General features: G+C 42.2%; 1 protein-coding gene across 3 annotated transcripts in view; it reads left to right on the top strand.

Annotated features, from left to right (window-relative positions):
* SLC16A1 (solute carrier family 16 member 1) overlaps positions 1 to 27,586 on the top strand; it is a 633,088-nt gene that overhangs the window by 407,874 nt on the left and 197,628 nt on the right. For all 3 annotated transcript variants that reach the window (XM_044076944.1, XM_044076945.1, XM_044076946.1), the window contains one exon: positions 5,837 to 6,097. In XM_044076944.1, coding sequence (XP_043932879.1) covers positions 5,881 to 6,097 — 217 coding nt within the window. In that variant the 5' untranslated portion in view covers positions 5,837 to 5,880. The remainder of the gene's footprint in view (positions 1 to 5,836; positions 6,098 to 27,586) is intronic.

Raw genomic sequence — 27,586 nt, forward strand, 5'->3', positions numbered from 1 at the left:
CTGGGATTTTATTCCAGAGTGAAGGGAGCCTCTGGGTTATGAATCTGTCCCTCCAGCATGTCCTATTTATTTCAGTGCTGAGGTTCAAGTCTCTCGAGCGCTTAGCTCGATGGGATTTGGATTTTCTGAGGTGCAGCATGTCCATTAATTCCGGGTTGGACATGGCTTTATACGTCAGGCACAGATCGCCTCTGAACAGGCGGTATGCCACTGAGTAGAGCTGGAGTTTCTTTAACCGGGCAGCATATGGCATCTGTTTGAGCCCTTTGATCCTCTTAGTGAGGTACTTTTGGGGTCTTTCCAGTTGCTGCAGGTGTCTGGTAAGGTACATCCCAAAAGGGGCATTGTACTCAATTATGGGCCTGATGAGGGATGAGTAAAGAGACACGATGACCTCCCCTGATCTAGATGTGAATCCCTTCATGATTAGGTGGGCTATATAAAATGTTTTTCTAACCACTTTGGTCACGTGGTTGTCAAATGACAGATTGCTATCAACTTGGGTCCCCAGGTCCCTAATTACTTCTGTACTTAATGGATTACCACCTATGTGGTAATTTGTGGCACTTTGTTTTTGCCAAAGGGGATGACTATACACTTTTTGGCATTTAGCTTGAGGCCATGGCTCTGGCACCAGTTGTCTGTTTCTATGAGGCCCTTTTGGAGGATGCTTGTGTCGGCTGGAGAGTCGATTATGGCACCCAGTTTGCAGTCATCTGCAAACTTGGTCAGCCACAGTCCTTCCGTGTTGGCCTGTACCTCCGAGAAATATATACCGAACAAGAGAGGTCCCAGGACTGAGCCTTGTGGGACACCACTTGTAACTGGTTTGGAGTCTGACATGGCTCCAGCAATTCTAACCATGTGGGTTCTGTCCTTGAGCCAGTTTGCAATCCATCTAGTGACATAGGGGTTTATATTTAAGCTGGTGAGCTTATCTATAATGCCCGAGTGGGGTATTGTATCGAAGTCTTTTGCGAGGTCCAGGTAGGCTGTGTGGACCACCTTTCCCTCGTCAATGGCCTTGGTGACTGTTTCAAAGAAATCAACCAGGTTTAAGAGGCAGGATCTGCCCTTAACAAAGCCAAACTGGGTAGGTTCCAGTGTTTGTAGGTCCCCAATATCTTTATTTATGAGGTCCATGATGATGGTGACTGTTTCAAAGAAATCAACCAGGTTTAAGAGGCAGGATCTGCCCTTAACAAAGCCAAACTGGGTAGGTTCCAGTGTTTGTAGGTCCCCAATATCTTTATTTATGAGGTCCATGATGATCCTTTCCATAGCTTTGCAGACCAAGCTAGTCAGGCTTATGGGGCGATAGTTTCCAGGATCCGTTGAGGCAACACCTTTATGGAGAGGGACCACTGTTGCTGTACGCCACTCTTTGGGCACATATCCTGTAGTAAGGCTGAGATTGAACAGTAGTTTTATGTTTGGGTTTAGCTCTTCTTGGAGTTCATGTAGGACGCAGCCTGGGACACCATCTGGTCCAATTGATGCTGTGTTTTTTGCTTTGGAGAGGGCGGCTCTTACCTGAGCATCTGAGATATCAGGGGGGCAGCACTCTGCTGGGATAGATATTTGCCCTTTTGGTGGGGAGGGGGGAAGAAGTTTGCGCTGAACCTGTCAGCTAGGATGTTGGCAATGTCTGTGGGTTCGGTGTATTTTTTGTCATTTTAGACTAATTCTGAGCATATCTGGGAATTACCACCCAGGTTCCTAACATAACTAAAGAAAGCCTTGTGATTATCCTCAGTGTCCTGTGCAATTTTTCTCTCGAAGCTGGCCTTAGACAATTTTATGTGTGCCCGTAGTTTTTTGCTTATACTGGTCAGTGATGCCTTCCCTTTTTGGGATTTTGCTCTATCATTTAGTAGCTTCTTCCTTCTATTGTATAGTTTGTTTATGGCTGGGGTCTTGGTTTTATTTGGGATCGCATGATCCATGCATTCCTGAAGGTGTTCATAGAATGCGTTTATAAAGGATTCTGTGGTCTGGGCCATATTTTCCACAGGCCCGGTGGCTTTGAAGGATTCCACCTCAGTTTTGAGGAGTGTGAAATTTGCTTTAGAGAAGTTTTTCACTGTGGTTTTCTGGGCAGGGGGTGGGGTCGGGATGTGAATATCCAGTGAGATTAGTTTATGGTCTGATCTTACCAGTGAGGGATACACTTCTGGTCTGGAGCATAGAGTCCCCATGTTGGTGATGATCAGGTCCAGTATGTTTTCCCCTCTTGTGGGAGTGGTAACAAGTTGTTCCATAGCATTTGAGTTTATAAATTCTAGGAACCTTTGGGCTTGGGTGTTGGAGCTAGAGTAATGCTCCCAGTCTATGTTTGGGTAGTTGAAGTCGCCCAATATAATGGTGTTTGGAGAGACCTTCATATTTTCCAGTGTTCTCAGGAAGGCCGAGTGGGGTTCCTGGGTTTGGGAGGGTGGTCTGTAGCAGACTATAAACTGGAAGGCAGTTTTACCCACTGTTAGTTGCACATGGATAGTCTCTGATGCTTCGTGCTTTGCCACCAACCTGGAGGTGTGGGTATCTTTGATGAATATCGATACTCCCCCTCCTTTTGTGGTTCGGTCCAAGTTTTGGGGCCGAAAAGCATGGTATGAGGTATAACCTGGTAGTGCTGGGGTGCTCTCAGGAGCCCTGAACCAGGTTTCTCTTACTGCACAGATATCGATGTTCTCCATGCTAAGGAGAGTTTCGAGTGCGTGCATCTTGAGGTTTAGACTTCTGGCATTGAGTAGCATTACTCTTAGTTTCTTATCCCTTGTGATACCTATGGAGGTGGGTTTGTCTTTTGAGCCTTGCCTAAAAAAGGCACTATGGGGGTAGCAAGAGCCTTTGCCAATATCCGAAAGCCCAGGGGTGACAGGTGCAAGCCCTCCTTAGCGAAGCATCGTGGCTTGTCGAGCATATTATCCCAAGCTGACAGGCATTGGATCCCCTTTGAATGAAACCAGTACTTAAGCCAATTGTTGAAATTGATCATCTTGTCTTCATATTGTGGCATCATTCTTGGTGAGGGTAAGATGCTACTCAAGGTCAGGGTCATACCGGCCTGGGCTACATGCTCAGAGAGCTCCTTTATGTCTCTTTTCAAGTAGTCCAGGGAGGTACGTCTCAGGTCATTCACACCAGCATGCACAATGACTGAGTCATATTTGTACTTGCCTTGGAGTGACCTGAGTGCTTGTGTTATGTGGCGGATCCTAGCGCCCGACAGGTTGCTCACCGTGACCCTCTCCTTGTTCAGCCTGGTGAGCGGGACGTCAGTGTACCTGACGATAGAGTCACCTATTACAAGTGTATTAGGTGTGTTGTTTAGTCTTAAGGGCTGTGACTGTTTGGCACACTGGCTTTGTGAGATATGTGTTGCACGTGTTTTGTTTTGGGGTAGCGGCTGCTTGGGTGTCTGCTTTGGAGGTCTCTGCTGCTTCAGCAGATCTTTATTTAGAGCCTCAGAGTATGTTTTTGTGTGATTATGTGTTTGGTTTGCTGTCATGGTAGGTCTATGTGAGACTGGAATTGTAGTGAGTGTGGTTTCCTTCTCCTCCTGACTGGTTATGCCAGTACTGAGTTGAGAGAGCTTAGCCTCCAGTTTGGCTATATGGTTGCATCTCTCACATGTGTTGGAATTTGTTGGGAGGAGGAGAGGGTTGTCTGTGTACATGAGGCAGTTGTAACATTGCCTCAAGATTCCCAGATTCACCAGCTGGACCGGAGAGGAGATTGACAACTGACCTTTGGACATGCTAGAATAATATTGGGAATTCCTTAATAATTGAAAACCAGGGCCAGTGGGGAGTGAGGGTGTAGTGCTTTTAATTTTTAGTGCTGACTTATATAATTGCCTTAGTGAGCAAGTGCCAGGTAACTTAAGTGCAATGTGTTACAGGTAACTTAAATGCAAAAATGGCAAACAGTAACTTTCTTTCAAGTGAAACAAGGAAATAAGTACAGTAAGCAATGCAGATATCACTAGTGATCCACAGAAGCGCTGAGAAGCCGCGTATTAGGTGGAATTAGCGTTCCAGGGAAATAACAAGCAAACAAACAACAAGCATATAAACAAAGCTAGATTCAGCAGGCCTGGATCTAGTCTATGCTACAGCAAACAAGGTGTACCAATTTCAGTAAGATACAGTTCAAATATTCAGGCACTATAAACCTTTAACCAGAAATTCCCAGCTCAGAAGGGCAGAGTCCAGCCTCTTCTCCCACAAGAGTGCAGACCACAAACCTTCTTAATGTAAAATAACTGGCCTGAAGCCCAAGTGCTTAAACCAGAACTAATACACTTTAAGAATAACAGACACTGGGCTCTCACTCAGCAGTTCCCAACTTAGAAGGATGAAAGCTACCTTTCCTGCCACCACAGTGCATGCCACAAACCTTCCTAATGTAAAACAACTGGTCTGAAGCCCAAGTGCTTAATCCAAAAGACTTAGAATGATAGCCACACTTTAATCAAGTTACTACCAAGCAGTAATAAATACAATTGAATACTTTAGAGAATGCCTGGATTAGTGCTCAAGTATATGAACCTTAACTATTTAGCTCTTTAAGTATCCCTTCAGCTCAAGTAAACCTAACTCACCTTCTCCATGTGGAGAATCAACTAAATTCCTACTCAAGCAAGGCAATTCCACTTAGATACCAGTAATAAAAAAGACAAAGAATCTTCAGGAAGTCAGTGTTTTGGTCCACTTGTTTAATCAGGTATATGTTCCATAAATTGTTAATAAATTGTTCTCGGTGTATCTTCCCACTGATTGCTTGTTTATCTCTCATTCTTCTTTTATCCTTCACATTTAAGTGCACTGGATGTAATTCACTCTGCATTCCTCCACATTTAACTGTGGGGCCAATCAAGATTTAACTCAATTTCCTTTACACAACTTAATATTTGTACTACACTGAAGAGCTTTTATTAAATATAAATCAGTTCAGATATAAAACATTGTTTTGCTTGCATTTTAAAATTAGAAAAACAAGTGGAGACAGGTAGACCCCCTTCATACTCCGTAGTACTCTTCTAAATTATTATTTACTAGCATGATTAATTCTTCATATTCTGGATACAGCTCAGAATATGTTTTATATAGTTCTGTTTACTGTGTACTCTATGCTCATTGGACACTATTTCCTGTACCATTTTACTAAACACCTATATTAAATGCTTAACAAAAACATTTTACTATATACAAAACCTGTTTAATGTATGTGACTGTTTACTGCATTTGTTTTATACCAGAAACAGTAAAAATGAACAAGGTAAATAATAATGTTTATTACACTTCATTATTTTCTATTTGAAGCTCAGAATTTGCATTCTTATATTGTTAACGCTTCGTCATGTGCTGCAGGACTCAAAATGTCCTATTATGCTAAAAACAAGTATATATGAACGTATTTATTTTATAACACATTGTGGTCACTTAATGTGTGATTGGCATAAAGCAATCAAGTGACAAATTGTCTTTTGCTACATTCAGAATCTACTGAATGTTAAGTGCCTGTTTGCTACATTTTCTTGTATTGAAGCAACAAGAAAAGTTTTAAGTGAACAAAGGAAGTGACCTTACGTAGTATTGCTTTCCAGGCTGTGGTTTATGATAACAATTGATACTTCACTCTGATCTAGCTGATGTTGGATTTTGTTAACTTTTCCATATTGTTCATCTTTTCAGTTGTTCACTTTCATGTAGTTGTGCAAAAGTGGACCACTAACAGTGTACAAGGGTTAACCTCTCATCTTTCAGCTAGAATATTAACAAACACTGTGCTGACCATTTCATTCTGTGCTGAACTATTTTTCTTTTCACAGTTTTAGCCGTGATTACCAGATCCTTCTCATAAACACTTGTTAAGATGCCACCAGCTATTGGAGGTCCAGTGGGATACACCCCCCCAGAAGGAGGCTGGGGGTGGGTCGTGGTCGTTGGAGCTTTCATCTCTATCGGTTTCTCCTATGCCTTTCCAAAGTCCATCACTGTCTTCTTCAAGGAGATTGAGGTCATTTTCAACGCAACAAGCAGTGAGGTGTCTTGGATTTCATCGATTATGCTGGCTGTCATGTATGCAGGAGGTATGGAATATTTAATAAAAAAGCTAATTACTATTGTCAGATGTTTAACGAGAGATATTGTAAGAATGCTCAACTGGCAAAGATTTTGCTGCCTCTGTCGACTTTTGCACTAAATGGCCCACCTCCTAGCTTACTAAATTTAATTTGTGAAATCTATTCTCTGAATAGCACGTGTAGAACTATGCTTTAAACTCTTGTAGCGTGATGGCTTTGTCTGCAAGAATTATGCTAACAGTCATGACCTACCATTACAGAGTTGGAAACTCTGCAGAAGCATCATGGAAAAAGGTGCACTAAATGGTTGTTGGCAGCAGCAAAGAATTTAACACAACTATGGACTTTAGAGGAAAACCCAGTAGCTAGCAAATAAAGAATGCTATTTTAAGAGAAATGCCCAAAGTAAGCATTCCAGCAAATCCATGTAAGTATGCCAGATTTTCTATGGAAATACTGAAGGCAGTTACATTTAAATACACACACACACACACACACACACACACACACACACACACACACACACACACACACACACACACACACACACTCTGCAGGCTTGCAAAAACATGCAAACTGAAAGAGTCTGGTATGTGCTTTAGCCTACAGAACTACAAAAGGAAATCAGGATTGTTAGGCGTTAACATAAGCAAATCCTGCAGCAGTAAGCAGTAATGGGCATCCCTCCAGTGCTAGCAAAAGCCAGTCGACAGCTGTATAGAGATGTGTAATGTGGTGTGATCATAGCATGCTGTTAACTTCTACTGAAAAAGTATTGGGTGGTGCTTTTCTGACCATGAGCAGACAAGTTCAGTGAACAGAGTAACTAAAAATTCATTGTTTCCTAGCGTTTTGAGCAGATGTCAGGAGTCAGACGTTATAAGAGTTACTTTAGAAATTCTGACGTTGTGATGGTCTAGCTTGGATTTGCAAGTTAGTGCTACACACAAACACATACACACACACGTACACACACACACACACACACACACACACACACATACACACACACACACACACTTAAAATAGAGCACACATGCAAACACGTACACACAGACACAGAAAAGCATTTACATATGAAAAGATCATATAATCAAGTAGCACATCCCAGAGTGTAACTTGCAAGATACAAATGCTCCTCATCAAGAGTGTGAATAATGCTAATGGAGGACTGTGTTTAGTTAGCTGTTTGACAGTTTTTAGTATGTCTAGGAATTGCTTCCTTCAGTGCTGATATGAGAACTCCTGTTACCTGATTAAATCATCAGATGGCAGATGTGAGTATTTGCTTTGTTGAACATTAAAGGATGAGTGGTAGGATTTAGTATTGTAAATGATTTACATAGTGCACAGTTAATGGTGCCATGAAAACCTTCAAGTGTCAGTTGGATGGATTATAAAACCACATACAAACTAGTGATGTACTGCTTGCATAGGTAGCTCTTCGTGGATAGCAATAAGGTTATTCTGACTTCACAGACAAGCCATAAGGTTTGTTTGTTTATTTATTTATTTATTTTTCTTTAACCGAGTGTAGACCTGCCTATAACATCTTCAAAGGATTACATAATTGCAAAAGTAATAACACAAATAACATATCTGTTACATTAAAATTTATAGAATTAAACACACAATTTTACTTATTAAAAAGAAGTGATTGTAAATGAAATAATGAGAGTATCCAGGTACATTTTACCCGTTACACCAAAGAAGCGGAGTTAAGAAAGGTGCAGTGGTATGTAATGTGGACACAGTCTTTGCTGTACCATCTGCATTAGCAGGAGACACATTGTGATTTTTATAAATGGTACAGCTGATGTAGTCTGTGTGCATAGGTAATACGTAAACTAACCATACCATGCCAAAAGTCTGTGCTAGTTCCTGTAGCATCCAACATGGATAGCCTCTCACTCTGTCCACAGCGAAAGAAAAAGAGCAAAACAGCTTTCATACACAGGTGTAGATGAGAGACAGAGTATAGTCCCACCAGTACTTGTATGATAGCAGAAGGCTGGAAGTGTGCCCAAAGCCTCAGACCCCACATGTATGTACATGATAGCAGAAGGTTGGACATGTTCCCAAAGCCTCATGACTATGCCACAGGCCTACATGTAAGTAAAAGCTAACAAAAGGCTGACATGGTTCCCAAAGCCCCACATGAAAGAAAAAGTTAGCAACCTAGCCTCGTATGAATGCATATTGCGCAAACTGCTGCATACTTATGGTTTAAGCAGATGTGCTGCCATTTTAAATGCCAGAACATGCACTGAAAAAAATGAGCAGCAGCACAAGTGCAGCAGTTTGAAAAAAGTTTCTAGCAAAAATAAAAAAGCATACTTTAAAGAATAGACACCCTGAGGAGGTACACATTTTTCTGTCGTACTGTTTTAGAGTGTAGTTCTCACGTGGTCATACAACTGAGCCCTTCCCTTAGAATAGTCTATAAGTATATAACGTAATCTGTGCTATGATTTCCTGAAACCTGTACCTGTATATATCCCGCACATATTATATGCAGCTGTATAACTGCACTGTAGCTGTGGGAAAGCAGCCCACTGTTAGGAATGCCTATCCCTACACTATCATGCATGTGTAACCCTATTTAGTTAACCCTATCCATGCTGTCTATGAAAAGCACCCATTCACTTTGGATCCGTGTAGACCTCTGTATGGCAGTCACCACAGAGTGTACCTGTACATCTGTCCTTACTTTTTATCTGGGGTATTACTGAAGTATCCCACAATCCACAGCACAGAGTGTCAGTGACATCCACTGTGTTCCTATTGTAACCCTCTAATGTTGAATACACCTGTTGTGACCCAGTGTTTGTAACTGGCAGCCTAAAGTCCCAAGCATTCACCAGCCTGTAGCTGTGCCCTTTATTTCCGTAGGTTTCATCATGTCCTCAGAGAGAGAGAGAGAGAGAGAGAGAGCAGGGAACAGCAGAGAACAACGTCTGGAGAGCTTCAGTCCAACCTCACCCTTACTTGAGCTACAGGCTGCATGAACAACATGATCACAGAGCTTCGTCGGGGGTGGGCATGACTGAGTTCACCAGCACTGCTCCTCTCCGTAGAAGCAAAAAACTGCACTACATCTGATGTGGCTGTATCCATTGTACAGCAGCCTAAGAGGAAGTCCTAGTGCCATCACATGTCATCAACAGTGCTGTCATCTGGGACAAGTCTACTGCTACCCATACCAATATAGAGATGACAACTGTGGTGCATGACTTCTGCAAGGGTGCAACTCAGCGCCACCATCGTTTTGATGAGGCCATGTAGTTTAGGCTTGATGTCATACTATGTGTCATGAGGGCCATGGTGACATATGCTGCCATATCCACCTACAGAAGAGTCTGTGAACATGTTACTAGTCTCAACCTGACTGAGGCTTTTGACAGTATCCCTCATACTGGACTTATTCAACAAACGTAATGTGAGTCCTTTATTGTGCTTTTGATTGCAAACTGGCTGTGCAAAAGATTCCAATCCCAGGTTTTGAAAGTTGCTGGTATACTGTCTGAATGTAAAACTCTAAATAGCAGGGGGCTCCAGTGATCAGTGCTGGACCACCTCTTGTTTGGAATGTATTTTGCAGACGTCCATGGTATTATCCCTGATGACTGCAAATTAGTCACAGTTAGCCATTCATCTGCTAATTACAAACAGCTCCATCAAGGGCTAGAATATGCACATACCATGTGTACCAAAAATGGTCACAATTTAAGTGCAGAAAAGTGCAACGCAGTATTGCTCAGCAAAAAAGTTGCTTACAACTTGCACGTTATAAATAGATCTCTGCAGACAGACATGGTCGTAAGAGACCTGGTTACTTATATGGACAGCTCTCTCTCATCCATTCAACATGTTTCCACCGTAGTCATGAAGTCCTTCTTTCTGGACCAGTTAATTTCCAAAGGGATATCTTCAAGATCCAAAGAAGGTCGCCAGCCACTGTACTCATCACTTGTCAGACCTACTGTCAAATACAGTGTTGAATGTGTTGCATACAAATTCAACCATATCATTGATATAGAATGGCAGAAAGATTTCCAGTAAAGAAAATTAAAGGCCTGATAGATTAGCAAGATTGTCCTTATACTTGGTTGACCTTTTGTGCCATGAGAGACCCAGTCCTATTTGACTTCAGATTTTTCAGATAAACAGTGGTTCTACAAACACCTTCAGTAGTAACCTAAATCTACCTCAACAAATAAACAATACTCATTGAAGGGATAGGTTCCTATGTAAGTGTATTCACTGTCTCTGAAATAAGTTACCACAACTGATCAAAGTTCTACTTTGGCTATGTTTAAGTTTAGTCTCGATGATTGGTTGGGTAGACACAAGTTTACACCAGGGTTGTTATGCTTGCCTGGCCCGTCTTGATTTGGAAGGTAAACACTTTTAGGTGGATGAAAAAGCAGGTAAGAACTTAGGTGGATGGAAAGGGCGGTAAGAACTTATAAATGTGTTTACTGAAGTGTACATATGGCTAGGCATCTTATGGCATCTGTGATCACTTGCATAGCATACTTCCCACTTCCCTTCTACATACATATTGTTTGCTTTGTGTGACACTGCACTGCACTGTGCTCATTATGGCCCCGCAGACTTGGACTGGCCACTGCTATTTCACTTGCACTACCATGTTCTGTGCTTTTTGGTGTTTGGGAGAAGAATGCTGTAGCTGCTGCTAGCTGTCCATTGACCTCCCTGTAGTTGCTTTCTGAAGTTGATGCACTGGCTGTGATAGGGGCTGCTGTAGTGGGTTAGAAGGTTCCCAAGACAGGTACCTGGAGTGTAGTTATCCTACTAGTCCTAATTTGTAGTATGCAGCATGTTATAAACATCTTGCAAACTGTGGCAGGGATGTACTGCAATGGCTGCCTCCAGACTTATCTTGACAGTGGTGCCATGCTTTCAGCAAGCAAAGTACATGTTGTACAATGTGTGTGCTTTAGACATGTTGGTGGTATTGACCTACAGTTCAGCCATAATTTGTGCGTCCTGTATGACCATTATCAGCCAGTCCTGTGAGTGTACAGCACCATCTGAAAGACACAGCAGGAGCATATAAAAGGGTGACATAGTCGTACATACTGCCTTTGATTCACTGTATATGTGATTAGCACAGTCCCTGCAGTTACCAGCTAGGTGTCCCTGTCCCTGTGGAATTTCACTAGGCAGAAAGCAGCATTATAGATGACTTGTATGCCATTTGTATGAATCATGGGAAGTACCAAGGTTCTCTACAGACATGGTCTCACAGAAACGGATAACTGGTGCCAGAGCCACGGCCTAAAGTTAAATGCCAAAAAATGCATAGTCATACCCTTCGGGAAAAACAAGGTTACCCCTAGCTACCAAATAGGTGGCAATCCACTGAGCACAGAAGAAGTTATCAGGGACCTGGGGACCCAGGTTGATAGTAGTCTGTCATTCGACACCCATGTAGCTAAAGTAGTCAGGAAGACCTTCTACATTGCCCACCTTATCATGAAGGGATTCTCATCTAGATCAAGGGAGGTCATAGTCTCCCTTTACTCATCACTCATCAGACCAATGATTGAGTACAATGCCCCATTCGAATGTATCTGACCCGACACTTGCAGCAGCTGGAGAGGCCACAAAAGTTCCTCACCAAAAGGATAAAGGGTCTCAAAAATCTGTCCTATGCTGCCCGACTGAAAGAACTCCAGCTCTATTCAGTCGCCACCGCTTGCTCAGAGGTGACCTTTGCCTAACATACAAGGCCATGTCAAACCCAGATTTGATGAATATGCTTCACCTCAAAAATCTAGATCCATCAGAGCCACAAGGGCGGAGACTTAAACCTCGACACGGCTATTAATAGGACGTGCTGGAGGGATAGATTCATCACCCAAAGACTCCCTATGCTGTGGAACAAAATCCCGGTACATGTGAGGCAGAGCACCTCGCTGGCCTTGTTCAAGAGAAATCTTGACCAATGGATGGGAGATCGCAGATATACCCCAGGGATTACCTCAGTGTCACTGCTCGACAGAGGCACAGCAAAATAATGGGTATAGTTCCCCATACTAAAGGGGTGGCGTAAGCCACAAAACGATGGGCTAGGCTTGTAAATGCCCTCGGGCAGATAGCCTAGTATGAACCTATGAACCTATGAACCTATAATGGCTATCACTCCTTGTGCACTGCAGAGTACATGGTAGTTGACGGAAGGGTAATCATTTCTGCAGACACAACACAGACAAGTACAATGTTATAGAAGTCACTCAAGGTAATGTCTGTCTCCCCAGGTGTGCTGGAGAAACAGATATGCTCATCCACCTGTTGAAGCAGCATATCAAGGAAGGTATTGAGTAACCTGCAGGCTAATGCCTGTGATAAACCCCTGTTCGTTTCTGATAGGCCCCTGTAGCTGTTATAATAAGTACTGCACATAACTTAATGTCCACCAGTGCAGGAAGACCACACACTCCTCCAGTCCTATTCATAGGTGGTACACGGCAGCCAAACTCTGTGTACTTTGTACACTTGAAAAAAGTGACTTGTTAGTCTTTTAGCTGGTGGTATGTGATATGCTGCCAGTACTGTTCTTGTGCATGCCTCCTGCCACTGTGCTGCACTTCTGGGTGAGACGTAGCAGCACATCTCTCAACCTCTCTCAACCTCTGAGTGGAAGGAATCTAGACAAAGCGTAAAATAATGGGGGGACAAAGGCCAAAAAAATAGGAACAGGTTTTAAATATTGTTCTTATAAACTTAGAACACTGCTAGAGCAACAGTATTTCTGTTGGCATGCATTTTCTGGCGGATATGACGTCTTAAACTCAAATGTATGCCATTATGTATGTCATGATTTAGTGTCTTCAATTCTCAGATATTAACCAGAAAACCACAAATTTTTATGAAAACAAATAAAAATGTTAGACAAAAATATGGCCATTCTGGCAAAATCTGGACAGTCAAGAGGAATGCATAGCAGCCCTCTCAAACAGTAAGTGCTGCTGGTCCTAACATTTTTGGTTTGTTGCAGTGCTGCAGACTCCCATGAGCTTTTTGCTGTTGTATTGACCCCACAGCATGTTATGTGCTTACAGCTCCTTTTCACGAATGCTTATTTGCATCTCGTTATCCACTGATTAGACTGTGTGCCGTCACTTGCATATCATTATATAGTCCTGTTCCTCCAGTGTTTTTTCTGCTGCTCAGTAGTGGTAATGGTCACTCTGAATCACAACATACCTGCACTTGTGTACTTCCTGTGCAGAAATGCGCTGCATACTATGCAGGGTAATTATGAAGACAGCAATACATCCTATCATTGCTGTTCCCTACTGTTCACATATATCTCTTTTTGAAAGTTGATACCCACTTGGTATGTATAAATTCCCTTATGGTGCCTTAAGAGTTGATCCTTTCTCCAGTCCACCTCTTTATTTTTACTTTTAGATATGTGTGTTATTTTTCAGCCCTTTAGCGGTAAACAATTTGGACTTTAAATGTAAAGAAATTACCAAGTTATGACCATTTATTAAAATCCACAAAGGGAGACATACTCTTGCCAAAGCTTATAGAAATAGTGGAGTGAACAAAACTTGTATAAGTTTCAGTTGAAAAGTATTATTGTGATAGTGTAAAAACAAGAGAAATGACGATATGTAAAGTTCTGTCAAAGTCCAACATCTGAAGTTTTCAATTAAGTACAAAAATCCATTTACCCATTAAAACAGCCTGATGTGAGACATTTCATTTAAACCTGGCAGATGGAGATGGATCACTTAAAAAATACAAAACATTTATTTAATGTGTAACAGTTGTATTTTGAGTTTGGAGAAAATCATTTTACCACAAATCCAAATAAGTTGGAATGCATTACTTGTCATTGCTCAGTAGCAGATGTTTGCATACAGCAGTAGTTGCAGCCCTTCATCTTATTCCACATTTTGTTAAAATGTGCAGGCCCTCCCTTTGTAATAAGGCCTGTAATGGTACTGACCCTTTTGATTTTGTGGGCTGTTTTTGCCTCCTTCGCAGCTGACCATCAGCTCCTTAGAGTGCTTGTTCTCCACTGAGTCAGGCATACACTCACAACTTATCCAGACTTACTCTGACTGTGTTTGGGACCAGCTAGGAGACTCGGGCATGTTGAGCACAGTGGTATACTACTGATAGGGGAGTGCTTTTCCTGTTTCTCCCACTCCTACATACACACAGTAACTTCAAGGGGTGCATGTATGTGTGCGCAGTGGACATCAGTGCTGCAGAACCACCCCACATTTCCACATTAATGACTTACTCAGTTTCCTTAAAAAGCACTTAAAGCTTTACATCTGGAGCTAGCAAATTGCACTTCTTTTTATAAGAATAAGTTAAACTATATTGTGGTGAATGGAGTGCAATGATTACACTATGATATCCAGAATAAGACAAATTAGTTAAATGCTATTATAGAGTGAGACTTAATCTTAACAAATGTTAAGCATGCCCTGCTTAACTTGTTAAGGTTGGGTCTTATGTTAGGCAGTTAAGTCTACCAGTACTGACCAGCAAACAACGCCCCTGCTGTTTGTGCCCGTAACAGGTCCTCTTACAAACTTAGAAAGTTGCTAAAGTAACATGATTTGTGTTCGCCTGCATTTTCTGAATGATATGAAGTCTAAAACTTAAATATATGTCATTACTTAGTGACTTCAATTCTCAGTGACTTGCCTAAAAAAATACAAATTATATGAGGAACAGACTAAAAACACGAGGTGAAAAACCTAGACAGGGGAAAGCATACCTCTCAGCTGTCCTTGATTTTCATGGACATCTCTGATTTCAACAAAAATTTTAGTTCTGCCCCTCTTAAGCCCTCCTAAATCCTGGTGAGTTTTGGAGACATGATGTTGAATTACACTTAAATAATGACAGTAATTAGAGTTATAGACTGGTTTTACTTAAGAAACTGTATATTAGCTTACATTATCTTATCCTGCTAACATCTCAAGTTAACAGTTCTAATTATGGTGTGCTTTACAGCTTTTAAAGCTGGCAAAACACTAGGTGCTTTTTTATGTAACTAGTAATACATGGAACAGTTAAAACTCCGTGCACCGCAAGGAATTATGATTGAGTCACTGATCCTAAACTACTTTTATTTGTCCTCGAAATAGATGCTTGTTGTCTACTGGTGTTGAAAAGTCCTCTGTGGTTTTATGAAGTGTTTCCTTTGTACAGGTCTTCACATTATTTTTGTTTCCTTCTTTCATGTGCTTAATAACTAATTCCTTTGTCTTCATTTCAGCAACAGCTGAGGAGACTTACTGACAAATTGCATAGGCTGTGGTGTGCAGGGTCCTGGTTTCAAGACCTGCAAGGGCTGTTTATTTTTTGGGGCTTAGATGGTATAATGGTACATTGCTTTGATAGTAGTTTACAGGGCCCTGGGTTCAAGAATTTGCAGGCCCTATTATTCCAGGGGCACAAGAAAATAACTTTCTTGGGTGGTGAAAGCCAGTGAATCTTGTTGGCTAGGTTTACATAGGCCCATGGGCCGATAGCCTAGTACCTACCTATGAACTTGGGGAATATTCCTTTGAGTGCCCAGCAACATACTAAGTGTATACAACCAAATGCAAAATTTGCAGAAAACTTGCCAAAAAATATGTGAGTACAAAGACAGGACAAAAGCTGCTACATGGTCTGCTAAAATTAATAGATAAACAAAGAGCTTAGTTCCAGAAGACTTGCTTTCAGTGTAGGTGACTACTTACAATGAGAGAAGATCTTTTGGAATCTGCCCCCTGGTGTAAGCGTGTTTATAGATAGATCTTTCACTGAATTAGGTCACACATTGAGAGCAACTCTTTTGGACTCTGTCCCAAAGTGTTTGGGGAAGTACACTTCCTGTGCCTTTAACATTATACTAAATCAGTGGTCACTTACTGCTGACAGAAGTGGAATCAGTATCCCAAAGGCAGAGCCTTCTCGATATGCCACCCACATATGCTGTTAAGGACAGCAAAGAACGTACAAGAAACAGTCACACGTGAAATGCTGGAAAAAGAAAGTGCAGATGGTTGTATAAACCTCACTGAAGACTGCAAAATTACCTGAGATGCATAAGGAAGCAGATAGAAAAATGCAAAGGAACAGCTACAAAGTGTCTGTGAAACAGGACAAGAACTTGGAGTTATCAACAAAGCGACTACCAGATCCTATAAATGGGCCTGTAACAAAATTGTGCATAGCATAATAAATTACAAGAATTCTTAGAAAAATCACCATTCAGAACGAATACAGAAGGAACTCTGTTATCCCCAAATTTAGCATAAAATTGTACACTAAACCAGCACAAAATACTGAATATGGAAAAAAAACATAAGATGAATGACCTACATTTAACTCCTGATACGATTAATGTTAGTGAAGTGCAGGGTGGAAGAGAACTAATCTGATTTACCAATAAATTTACCTGGCCTTCATATTGCAAGGCACTAGTTGGTGGATGGATTCTGAAACCAATGTCACTAGTAACATAGGCCATTACGTTGTGTATCATTCATTAAGGCACACACTAAGTACTGTTTCAAATGCTGCATGAGAGTTATTTCTAGCACCACATTTCACCTTTAAGTGATTCTGAACAAGGAATAGTTTATGCTAAAAAGGCAGAATTCCACAACTCTAGCTAGTATGTAGGGCTGTTTCTTTGACTTACACTGGCTAGTTTGAGAAAAATGGATAGGTCAAAGACAAAGGGGACTAGCTAGCAGCAGACAGTACGAAAATTGACTCACCACACTTCATCTAAAAGCAAAACATATTTTTACCACCAGAAGACATATTAGCAGACTTTGGAGTAATTCATAAAAGCATTACTGACACTCCAAACTCACTCATGTGCTGATCTTCAAGGAAAACTTATCCAAGGTGAACAAAGAGAAAATCATCCCATAGGAAGACATCATCAGCAAGGATGTAAACCAGAATATCCTTTTCCAATCTGGCAATTACAAAAAAGGCTAGACAGGGCTGTCTGTAATAAATGTAGCTGTGGCATAGTAAAATGCAGACAATGACAGACTTACACTGATGTACTGAAGAAGGAATAGATTGCCTTATGGTCAAAACATAGTATGAAGAGTTAACTGTTTCTGCCTTTTCTGAAGGACTCACTGCTAGGTTCATTGCACTTAATGAATTTTCATTGTTGTGATGATATTACTTTTCACATCTTTTATTGTGAAAGAAGTTTGAAATTTGAACACTGCTGGATACCAACATGAAGACTAACTTGGACTGTACAGACCATCACCAAACTCTGTATGCTTCGGCTGCGTAACACTTTAAGTGGCAACTGCTGTTTTTCACATCTTTTATTGTGAAAGAAGTTTGAAATTTGAACACTGCTGGATACCAACATGAAGACTAACTTGGACTGTGCAGACCATCACCAAACTCTGTATGCTTCGGCTGCGTAACACTTTAAGTGGCAACTGCTGTGACAACCCTTCATTTGGGAAATGAGACCTATGCTGTAATGGCTGCTGTAATAGTGACTCTCAGAACAATGAAATAAAAAAGGTGCCGGTTTCATGTAGTCAGTGTTTCACTGCATCAAGACTCAGTATGTTGCACATTGATTGCGGTTTGTGTTTTGTGGGAACTGAAGAGAGAGAGAGAGAGAGAGAGAGATGGTCAGTTTTTTTTCACCCTCTTCCTTCTCTTCAACATTATGTGCCCTCAAAAGTAGGTAAATGGAAAGATCAGAGGAGTTGCTTCTTTCTTCACTGAAAAAAATGTGTGTGAGTGTGTGTGTTTGTGTGTGTGTGTGTGTGTGTGTGTGTGTGTGTGTGTGTGTGTGTGTGTGTGTGTGTGTGTGTGTGTGTGTGTGTATAATTTATATAAATCAATGTATAAATACTTTTTCAGTCTCCCAAGTTTTTAGACATTTTATTTTTGAATGACGTTCAGTCAATTGCAACACCGAGTGATTAATCATAGTAAACCCATGTCACTCCTAATTGCTCCTAAGTGATTGCTGCTCATCTCAAAAGCACAGCATGTCATTTTTTAAAGTTTTACTTTGTTTTCATAAAGATCCTTGTCAGTCATGGGGATTCAGATTTCTGGACCTGTCACTGTTATGTTTAGAAATGCAGGTTTAGGGGAAGGCACAGAAAACAATACTCAAGAGCAGATGAGTACCCGCTGGACACACGGCAGTGTACTGCTTGTGTATTTCATCAGGGCAGTACAAAAGTATCGTAAAACTTTCATTTTGTGCAGAGACTGCAGATCATAAATCATTGTGCTGCTTTCGACAAATTTTGAAGAAAGGCTGTCCTAAATGCAGTTTGTAGTCATCCTAAAAATTAGAAAGAAAATGCAACAGTATATATCAAATAATTTGTACCCAGGCTCATAGTGTATGGGAATAAAGCCTCACCCATGGCACATAAGATCCAAATTCCTTTAGCAGCTCAGGCCATTTTAAGCGCTAGTAGGAGAAAAGAACAATAGCAACACTTAGCCTGCTTGCTGCTTTTTGGGGGAGGCAGGGGTGGCATTTTGTGTACTCCCAAGGTGAGGATGAGGCTCAGAAGGGTGGCCAAGCTAGGCATATGGACAAGCTTGGGCCTGTAAAGTCTCTAATTCATGCCTGCTGGCATGTCATAGAATGTGTACATATGGGGAAGCTCTCAATCTTTTGTCTTCATCCCCCTAAGCTGTGTTCAGTCTTAGTGGCTCTCTTATCCTCTCAGCCTCAGTGCTATTCAACTTCACAAGGCAGTCAGGGAGGCTGGTGGCCCTGCTCAACAGGGAAGTACCACCAGACATGCTTAGATGACTGTACAGATTACAGGTTAGGTTGTTAGGCTCATGGAAGATACTACATTGCTACAGCAGTTCAAACTAATAAGCAATAATGATCTTGATCAGTTAACAAAAACTACAGCAAAAATATTCATAATGTAGTTAACTCCTAATAAAGCTCAGACTACTGGTTAAGGATTGTCATTGAGCTTATAATTGAGCAAAAGACAGCAACTGGAATTAGTAGGACATGAAAATGGAGCCCATTAAACACATTTTCTTAGACTGTTGTGTGGAGACTGGAGGGATGACAGTCTTTCTGTGACAGAGCATTGCATTGAAGGGCTGCAATTTTTTGGTTTATTTCATTAGGCAAGAGCATGAGTGAGCTTAAAGCTGGCAAATTCACATTCATCATTCAAATGAAGGATGCATCTGAGTAGACAGCCACAAACCAGTGGAGGAAGTAACAATACAATCCTTTAAGTCAGAACAAATAGTTAAATTTTTGTCAGAGGACTACATAGTGTATATGAGAATCCACAAAAAGAGCAGCTTCCCTGCCTGTTTACGTAATGTTTCACGGGCAGATTACAGGGAAAAAAAACATAGCACTTGTCTAATCAGACAAGAGCCTGAAAGGTAGCCATTTCAAATGTTGGGACCCTATACCTGAAATATGGAGACCGAAAGGCTGAAAGAACAGACTTACATATACTAAGTCTGAGATGCCATTTCTCTGAATATTCCCTTTTCTCCGAGGTGTGGTGATCTCAGACTTGTTATATATATAAGTTCAGGGGGTGTGGGGGCTTGTCTCCCTGCACAAAGAAGTTTAAAGGAGAAGAACGACTTTAAAAATTCTCTTTTCTGCTGTGATTTCTTTTTTTTTTTTTTTTTTGCCTGTCAACACTCAGTGTTTTGAGTGACAACATTTCAATACGAAGCCATCTGTCTCTCATTTTTTTCTGGATACCCAGATTTGGAAGCATTCCACAGAATGTGAATTCATATGCAGAGGTGAGTTGTATAATTCCCCCCACAGCTTAAATCATCTTTTTTTTTTTTTTTTAGTGAATGTGACTTCCCTTTCCTTACCATCATATCTTAATTTTAAGTAATTTACTATTCAGGAAAGGGGCAGTGTAAGCTTATCCAAGGTGTTTAGTTGATCAGCCAAAATTGCAATATACAGACTGACAAACTCTACCAGTGAAACATCCGTAAAAAAATCATTGATATGCATACTTTCATCTCTGTTAGGTGCCATACATGCAAAGGGAAAGAGTAGTCAAGACTTACGGAGATCTAATGCTTTTCCTTAGATTTTGTTTCTCCAGTTCAGTTTAAAAAGCATTTTGCTGCTTGTACTGTGCTTATTCAGAACTGAAGCATTCTACTGATGCTTCCAGGCATGGAGAGATGTTAGTTAAATTTTTATATTAGTTTTATTTAGAGCAGTGATTCACATGGACTTTTTAAGACTCGGCCCTAAAGCAGCATCTGGTTTAGTGACTTGGCCAGAGTCACACACAGTAAGAATGTGAAGGCTGAGGGGATCAAACCCTCTAATATAGTAATCAGCTTGTTAACAGCTCATAACTTTAGTCGTGTGTGTTAACTACCAGATAGATGACAAACAGTGCAAAAAAGCAACAGTTTTGTTATGGTTGTATTTGACTACCTTCATGTCTTACCAATGAATATCTAACTATTCCTTGACTAATATGACTCAAAGATGTTTTCTGAAAAGGCTAGTTCGGCGCATGTCAACAAGTTCCCAGTGTACTGAAACAAAGCTGATCTGTGGTGAGGGAATCCTTAATGAAATATTTAACAAAATGTACTGCTAATGATAACTTACACCAAGTTTGCAGTTTATGTCTGCATATTTCAGAAAGAGGAAATGAGTTGGCTCATGGGGGAGACTTGAGTGTGAAGCAGTCTTAACTGGCATTTGTTTGGTAAATCATTTGCATGGAGAACCGCTGTTATGGACATAAAACCACAAGGGTCACAGCTGATACACAGTGCAGGATGTTCTGTTCTGTCTCAGTGGATAAGCAGTTATAACTACCTGTTCTACGCTAGGAACTACATGATATTTGACCTTGCTTAAAGTAAGTTGGCAGCATGTGAATCACATCTTGCATCAGGATCTCTGTATGTATTTCTGCTAGGGTGTGGGTCAGAAGGATTTTTCTTATTTTGTCATGTAGAGTATTGCATCACTGATTATTAAAAGTCTGTTGGAGAGAGATGCGAGTACAAAGCTGCCCGCAAGGTGTACATTTTCCTGACATGGTCCAACACTGATGTTAGTCGCAACTTGGATGCTGCCTTAAGGAGACTCATTCCATTGTGTGCTGTTTCCATCATATGTGGCACACCTCATAACTAAGGGCTTTTCATCCAGAAAAAAGGAGGTCATTGTCCCGCCATACTCATCCCTCATTAGACCCATTATAGAGTGTTTGGTATGTACCTCGCAAGACATCTGCAACAGCTAGAAAAGCCGCAGAAATACCTCACTAAAAGAGTCACAGGCCTAAAGCAGATGCCCTATGCTGACCATCTAAAAAGACTCCAGCTATACTCTGTGGCACATCGTCTACTCAGAGGTGATCTCTGCTTAACATACAAGGCCATGTCAAACCCTGAGCTGTTGGGCATGCTCTGCTTAAAGAAATCCCAATCCCTCAGAGCCACACACTCCAGGGATCTAAATCTTGTCATCACAATGAACAAAACATGCTGGAGGGATAGGTTCCTGACCCAGAAACTCCCCATACTCTGGAATAGACTGCCCATACATGTCAAGCAGAGCATCTCCTTGGCCCTCTTCAAAAGGAACCTTGACGATTGGATGGGAGATAGGAAATTCACCCTGGGGATCACGTCAGTCACCCTGCTAGACAGGGGTCCAGGGAAGTAAATATTGTGGAAGAGATATCCAGGGAATTGTTATGGCTAGGCTTGTATAGGCCCTAGTGCTGATAGCCTAGTACCAACCTATGAACCTGTATGGGTGTACCAACAGTCCAGAGTACTAGAAATGCAATGCTGTTTTCTGCAATAGTATGAAAAGGTGTGATGTACTCTTCTCACTTGCATCAGACACCGGCTTCCCTGTTGACAGTATGAGATCTAAATTTTCAGTTGCATAGTTCTGAAACAGAATGCAGTTATCTTCATGTTTTTCTGACTGCAGTTTGTGGGAAGATTGCCTCTTTGTGGGTGTTAGACATTTACTCCAGTTATAGGCTCATTCCAAAGTCCAGCTGCTGTACATAAAACCAGACCTTTATTCTGTACTTTGTTTCTGGACCCTTCTGTTAACATTAGGCTTCTACAAAACCACAAATGACACTCTTGTTTTACTGACTGCTAGTCTGCATTTATTGTACTGCATAACACTCCGTAGTGTGCCTAAAATTACCAATGATTGTGTGTCTTATGAAGCTGAATTGTGTGCTGGATGAAGTGGGTGCACAGATTACTGGCCCACTCACAAATACTGTTTCATATTACAAAGGGACAAGAATTTTTCTTCTTCCCCTAGCCTGTCTGATCAAACAGTTGGGAATCTAAAATGTGCACTACCACATGCCACGAAATGAAACCATGTCTCTGTGGTTCTACTTTACAAGTTTGAAATTTCAAAACTTCGAACGGCAAATGATTGAGACCATAAGATGGAAGCTCTGAAGTTGCTGTCTTCATTTGTTCTTCAACCTCTGTGTACTCAGATACAACCGGACCAGACTCTGCCGCATTTCCAGCGTCTGATCTGAACCCCAAGCTCCTCCCTTACTCATAATGCCCCTGTCTTCCTCCTCCCTTCGGATCTCGTTTGCCACTTCTGCATAAGCATCGTGATCTGCTGCTCTGAGAAACTTTTCTGGGTAAGTGAATATTTTTTGTGGACTAAGTCTCTGTCTAGTTTCTATCTTTCTGTCACTTCCCCTATCACATTCTCATCAATGACAAAACCCCCTTTTTCTGCCTTTTCTTTCATTAGGTGTGTGTGTGCATGTGAGTGTGGTTGGGTGTTTGGGCCTCTCTCTCCTTAGTCATGTCAGAGACTCCCAAACCGGGATTTTGTAAGTGCACCGAGTGTGGCCACAAGCTTTCCACAGCTGATGGCCACACACTGTACGTTGAGTGTTTAGGGGTCGCTCATCTGGATTCCTTCTGCTCGATTCATGTAGGGTTCAATCCCCATGCATTGATCGACAGGAGAAAAAAAGTGATACTTAAAGGCCTTCTCCCCCTCCTACCACCAGGACCCAGGCCTCTAGTTCTTCTGCACCCCTGCTTCTTCTGTCTCCTCCCCGGCTTCTGGGACTCAAACTCCCCACTAAGAGGACTGGGGACAGAGACAAACATAAGCATTGGGACAAACCTAGGAAGCAGTCCCCTGACCGCTGTTTCTCTTCAGGCCCCCCAGGCAAAATCAGTTCGGCTCCGAGAATGGAGTCTCCCCGTCTCCGTTCCCCTTGCTTCACCTCAGAGCCGGAAGTGCCTCAGAGCCAATCTCTGGCCACCACTTCCCCCCATCACCTCTCTAGGCCAGTGTTTGTCCAAATCCGCCCATAGTCTTACTGAAGCAGAGGTGGACAGGATGATACAGAGATTCATCCACACCCAGATACAGATGGGGGTCTTGCCTGCCCCCCTCTCCCTCGGGAGTAGGGGGCATGCAGTCCAGCTTCATTCTGATTTCTCCTTCTCCGATCCAACACCCTTTTTTTGAGTTTTCGAATCGAGGGGTCAGTGCTGACGGTACCTGGTACCTCGACGCCCGCTGTTCCTTTGAGCAGGTCAGGTCCAGCGATTTCAGATCCATCCAGCTCTCGGAGCCGTAGCCACAGCACCAGAACTGAGTGGATGATTGTGGCTTCAAGTTTTTCAGAGCAGAGCCTTCCAATCAGAATCTCGGAGCCTGGAGGTTCGGCTCTGGCTCCCCCATTGATGCAGAGGATTGTGGACCTATCTGTAGCCCCTTCTCAGGTGGTTCGCTCTCTTTCTGCCTTCAGTGTGGTGGAGAGGGTTATTTCACTCCCATCGAGACCCTTGACAGTCTCATTTTTGGAGTCCGCCGTGGCTGTCTCTGTTTCTGGTACGGATTCCCCCATCCTGCTACCTCAGGGACAGCCTGCTGCCTCTTCGTCCCAGGAAGCTCCCTCACAGGAAAAATCAGACGTTTTCAAGTCCTCCACAGAGACTACCTGTGAGGAGGTGCGTTGAAAAGATATGTGCAAAAGGAGGCACATTGACTCCCCACTGGAGTCCCTCATGGAGGACACCAATTTGGAGGAAGGGGAGGGTTGAGACATCATGGAGATCAGGGTTTTTCTAACCTCAGACAGAATTCATTCCATGAAACATCATGTAGTATGTATCCTTCAAGCTCAGTTGCTGACAGCAAGAATTGGTCTTATGGGTGTTGGGGTCCATGGGAGCCGCTATCACACTCGTGCATACAGCTCAATTGCACATGAGGGTACTGCAGTGAACTCTGGTGGTTCAGTGGTCATTGTTAGATTTCCCATTGTCTCATCCAATTTACATATCTTGAGTGTGCAAGGATTCTCTTCTGTGGTGGATTCATTCCCCAGATGTTCTTCAGGGTCGTCCCTTTATTCTGCTGGCTCCCTTGGCCACGGTGACCACGGACGCCTCCCTACTTGGATGGGGGGTGCATTGTTTGGGATGGACAGTCCAAGGTATGTGGTCCCCCCACGAGACTCGACTGCATATCAACATCCTGGAGATGAGGGTGGTGCTCCTAGCATTGCAAGCTCTCCATGCCCATCTTCCTCTTGGGACGATTGCCGTCCAGACGGACAACATGTCTGTTGTCTGGTACATCAACAAACAGGGGGGATCCAGGTCTTACCCCCTGTGTCGCGAGGCCGTGGGAGTGGATGATCTCCACCGGCCATTTTCTGGTAGAAAGCATATTCCAGGGAGGTCCAACATTCTAGTGGCCAGGCTCAGCAGGTCTATTCTGACGGCTTATGAGTGGTCTCTGAATCCTTCAGTAGCGAAACAGATCTTTGTAAAGTGGAGTGAGCCTTGCTAGGATCTTTTTGCCACTCCTTCCAAGCAAAGTGCAGTGAGTTTTTTGCTCTGAACCCCCCACAGGAAGAAGCCCCCAGAGGTGCTCTGATTCATGCCTGACCCTCCGGTCTTCTGTATGCTTATCCTCCACTACTGCCTGGGGAGCTCAGTCATCCTCATTGCCCCATTCTGGCCTCGCCAAGTCTAGTTCCCCTCACTATGATCTCACACAGTGCATCTCCATGGACATTAAATCCGGTTTTGGACCTCATCTCCCATCCCTCAGGGATACCTCACCCAGACCTGGTTGTGAAGTAAGGCCTTGGGTCAGATTGGGATGCTAGTAAACTCGATCTGAAGGGAGGAGGAAGATAGGGGCATTATGGGTAGGGGAGGAGCTTGGAGCACAGATCAGATGGTGGAAATATGGCCGAGTCGGATCCAGTCAGATCTGAATACCTACAGGTTGAAGAAAAATGAAGAGCAACAAATCAGGCGGAACGTTATGGTGAGTACATAACTTTGTTTTTTGAAACTTTGAAATTGTAATAAAATAAATAAATGAATAAAAACAAAAAAATATATATTTTTTTATGTTTTTGCATGGGGCAAGCCCCCCTACACCCCCTATTAAGTAAATATACCAGCTCCAAGATCGCACTACAGTGAGGAAAATGGTAAATTTCCTGTTATGCACTGTACAGCGATCTCCATTCAAAACGTTCAGAGTTTCAAAACTTCAGTCTTATGGTCTTGACCATTTGCAGTTCAAAGTTTTGAAACTTCCAGCTTGTGAAGAGAATCCGTCTCTGTACATCCCATTGTATTCTTGTATCCAAGAGTGGATGTCAGCATCTGGTGCAGGGAGAAACTTTGTTGGAGGGTCTTTGTATTTCTCGCCTAAGTCTTGAGAGTCAGACTTAGCGTACTCAAATCCACTTCCCCTGCACCTTCTGTCCTGTTATCAATTCTGCTAATGAAACCTGTATTACTCTGCAAGAGAATTCTGTGCCCCATACCAATGAGCTGGCCCACAAATGTACTTTAATAAGAGCTTGCAAAGGCATTTTAAATGAAGCTTGTAGCAAGGGGAGGCGAGCTGTTACAACACCATGAGCGTGTAGTATGCAATATGTACAGGACTATACAAAGGTTCATTTGTTGACTCCCACAGAGAACTAAAACTGGCTTTATTTCCAGGGATGGCGAGAGCTTATTTTAGCAAAGCTGGCTTTATTAGCAGGGATGGTAAGAACTCATTTTAACTATAAATATTCAGTTTGATTGCCTCTAGTATCCTTTGTACATGAGAAACTGTTTGCATACCCAAGGTCGTTGGGACGTTATAGCACAGAACTCCAGTCTTGTCAGCTTTGCTCTTACAGGAGTGCTTGCCTGAGCTCAGAGTTATGAAAGAAGAAGCTGCCCAGTTCTTTCCTCATTCCAGATTGACTGCATAGCTATTTTACAGGACAAGTTTAGTTTTTTCAGTGCAAAGTTGCAAAGATATGAAGTGTCTTGTTCACTGCATCAAACACCTCCCATACATTCCCAAGCCACCCCCACCCCCATCACATCCTGACCAGCTATGTATTTGCCTCACTGAGCACCTGCAACTTCCTGTGTCTGGCAGTCCCAGTGATACCTAAGTATCTTAGGTCAGATGAACTAATGAAGGTCACTAGGCTCTTCATGAATATTGTAGTACCAGATCTTAGGTCTCTTGTTTGGCACGTCTGCCTCTTCTCATATTACAGCTGGATCCTTTCATGGGCGTTAACCTTCCAATTAACACATCTGTGTAGGAGTATCCTGTTTTATACTTTGGAGCACTTTTAGTTCTTTTAAAGGAAAAATTAAACCAATTATTTATCTTATTACAGAATAATTATTGACTAGAGCAAAGTGTCCCAGTACTGACGCTCACAGCTGACACATGCAAAGTTAAGAGTCAACAGAATGGGGGAAGGGGGTGATTAAAAGCTAGGTTTTTGAGCACAGCTCTCAGAGTTACCTTTTCTGTCTCCCTGATTCTTTGATAAGATACTGTCAGCAGAAAATGAGTGTCTGTCACAGTTATTGTCTAACTATGACAAGCTGGGAATTGTGCAGGACTCCTTCTGGCCTGTATGTTTAATTCCTCATATTTCACCTTCACCAGGCTGGTGTAGTGTACTGGTAGTGGCTTTCTCTCCCAAGTATAGGAATGTTAGTTTGAGGCTTGCAGGCCCAAATTGTTAGGGATTGGGGGTTAGCATAATGTGTAAAGTGTTTATCTCACAGACAAGAAGTACATGGTTTGATTCTCAGCAACGGAAATTGGTTAGGCTTAACATGGCCAATGAGGGCAGCTAGCCTAGTACTTACTTATGAGTCTGTATACCATATTTTCTTTAAATTGTGCATAATCCGTTCTGTAGAGACCATAACTTTATTAGGTAAATGACAAAATGCATGCAGAAACATCCTTCAGACCTCTTAAGGAAGTATTGCAGTTTTGGGTTGCACATCAGTAGGAAGAGTTAACGTGTAGGATCCCAAGGGAGTTGGAGGCTGTTGTGAAGTGGTGCAAAGAAGGGCATTTATCTGCTGCCGAAACATGTCATCTTTGCAAGAATACACCCCAACTCTGCT

Source organism: Protopterus annectens, chromosome 7.part0 (assembly GCF_019279795.1).
Source record: "Protopterus annectens isolate FY-2018-M chromosome 7.part0, PAN1.0, whole genome shotgun sequence".
NCBI lineage: Eukaryota > Metazoa > Chordata > Ceratodontiformes > Protopteridae > Protopterus > Protopterus annectens.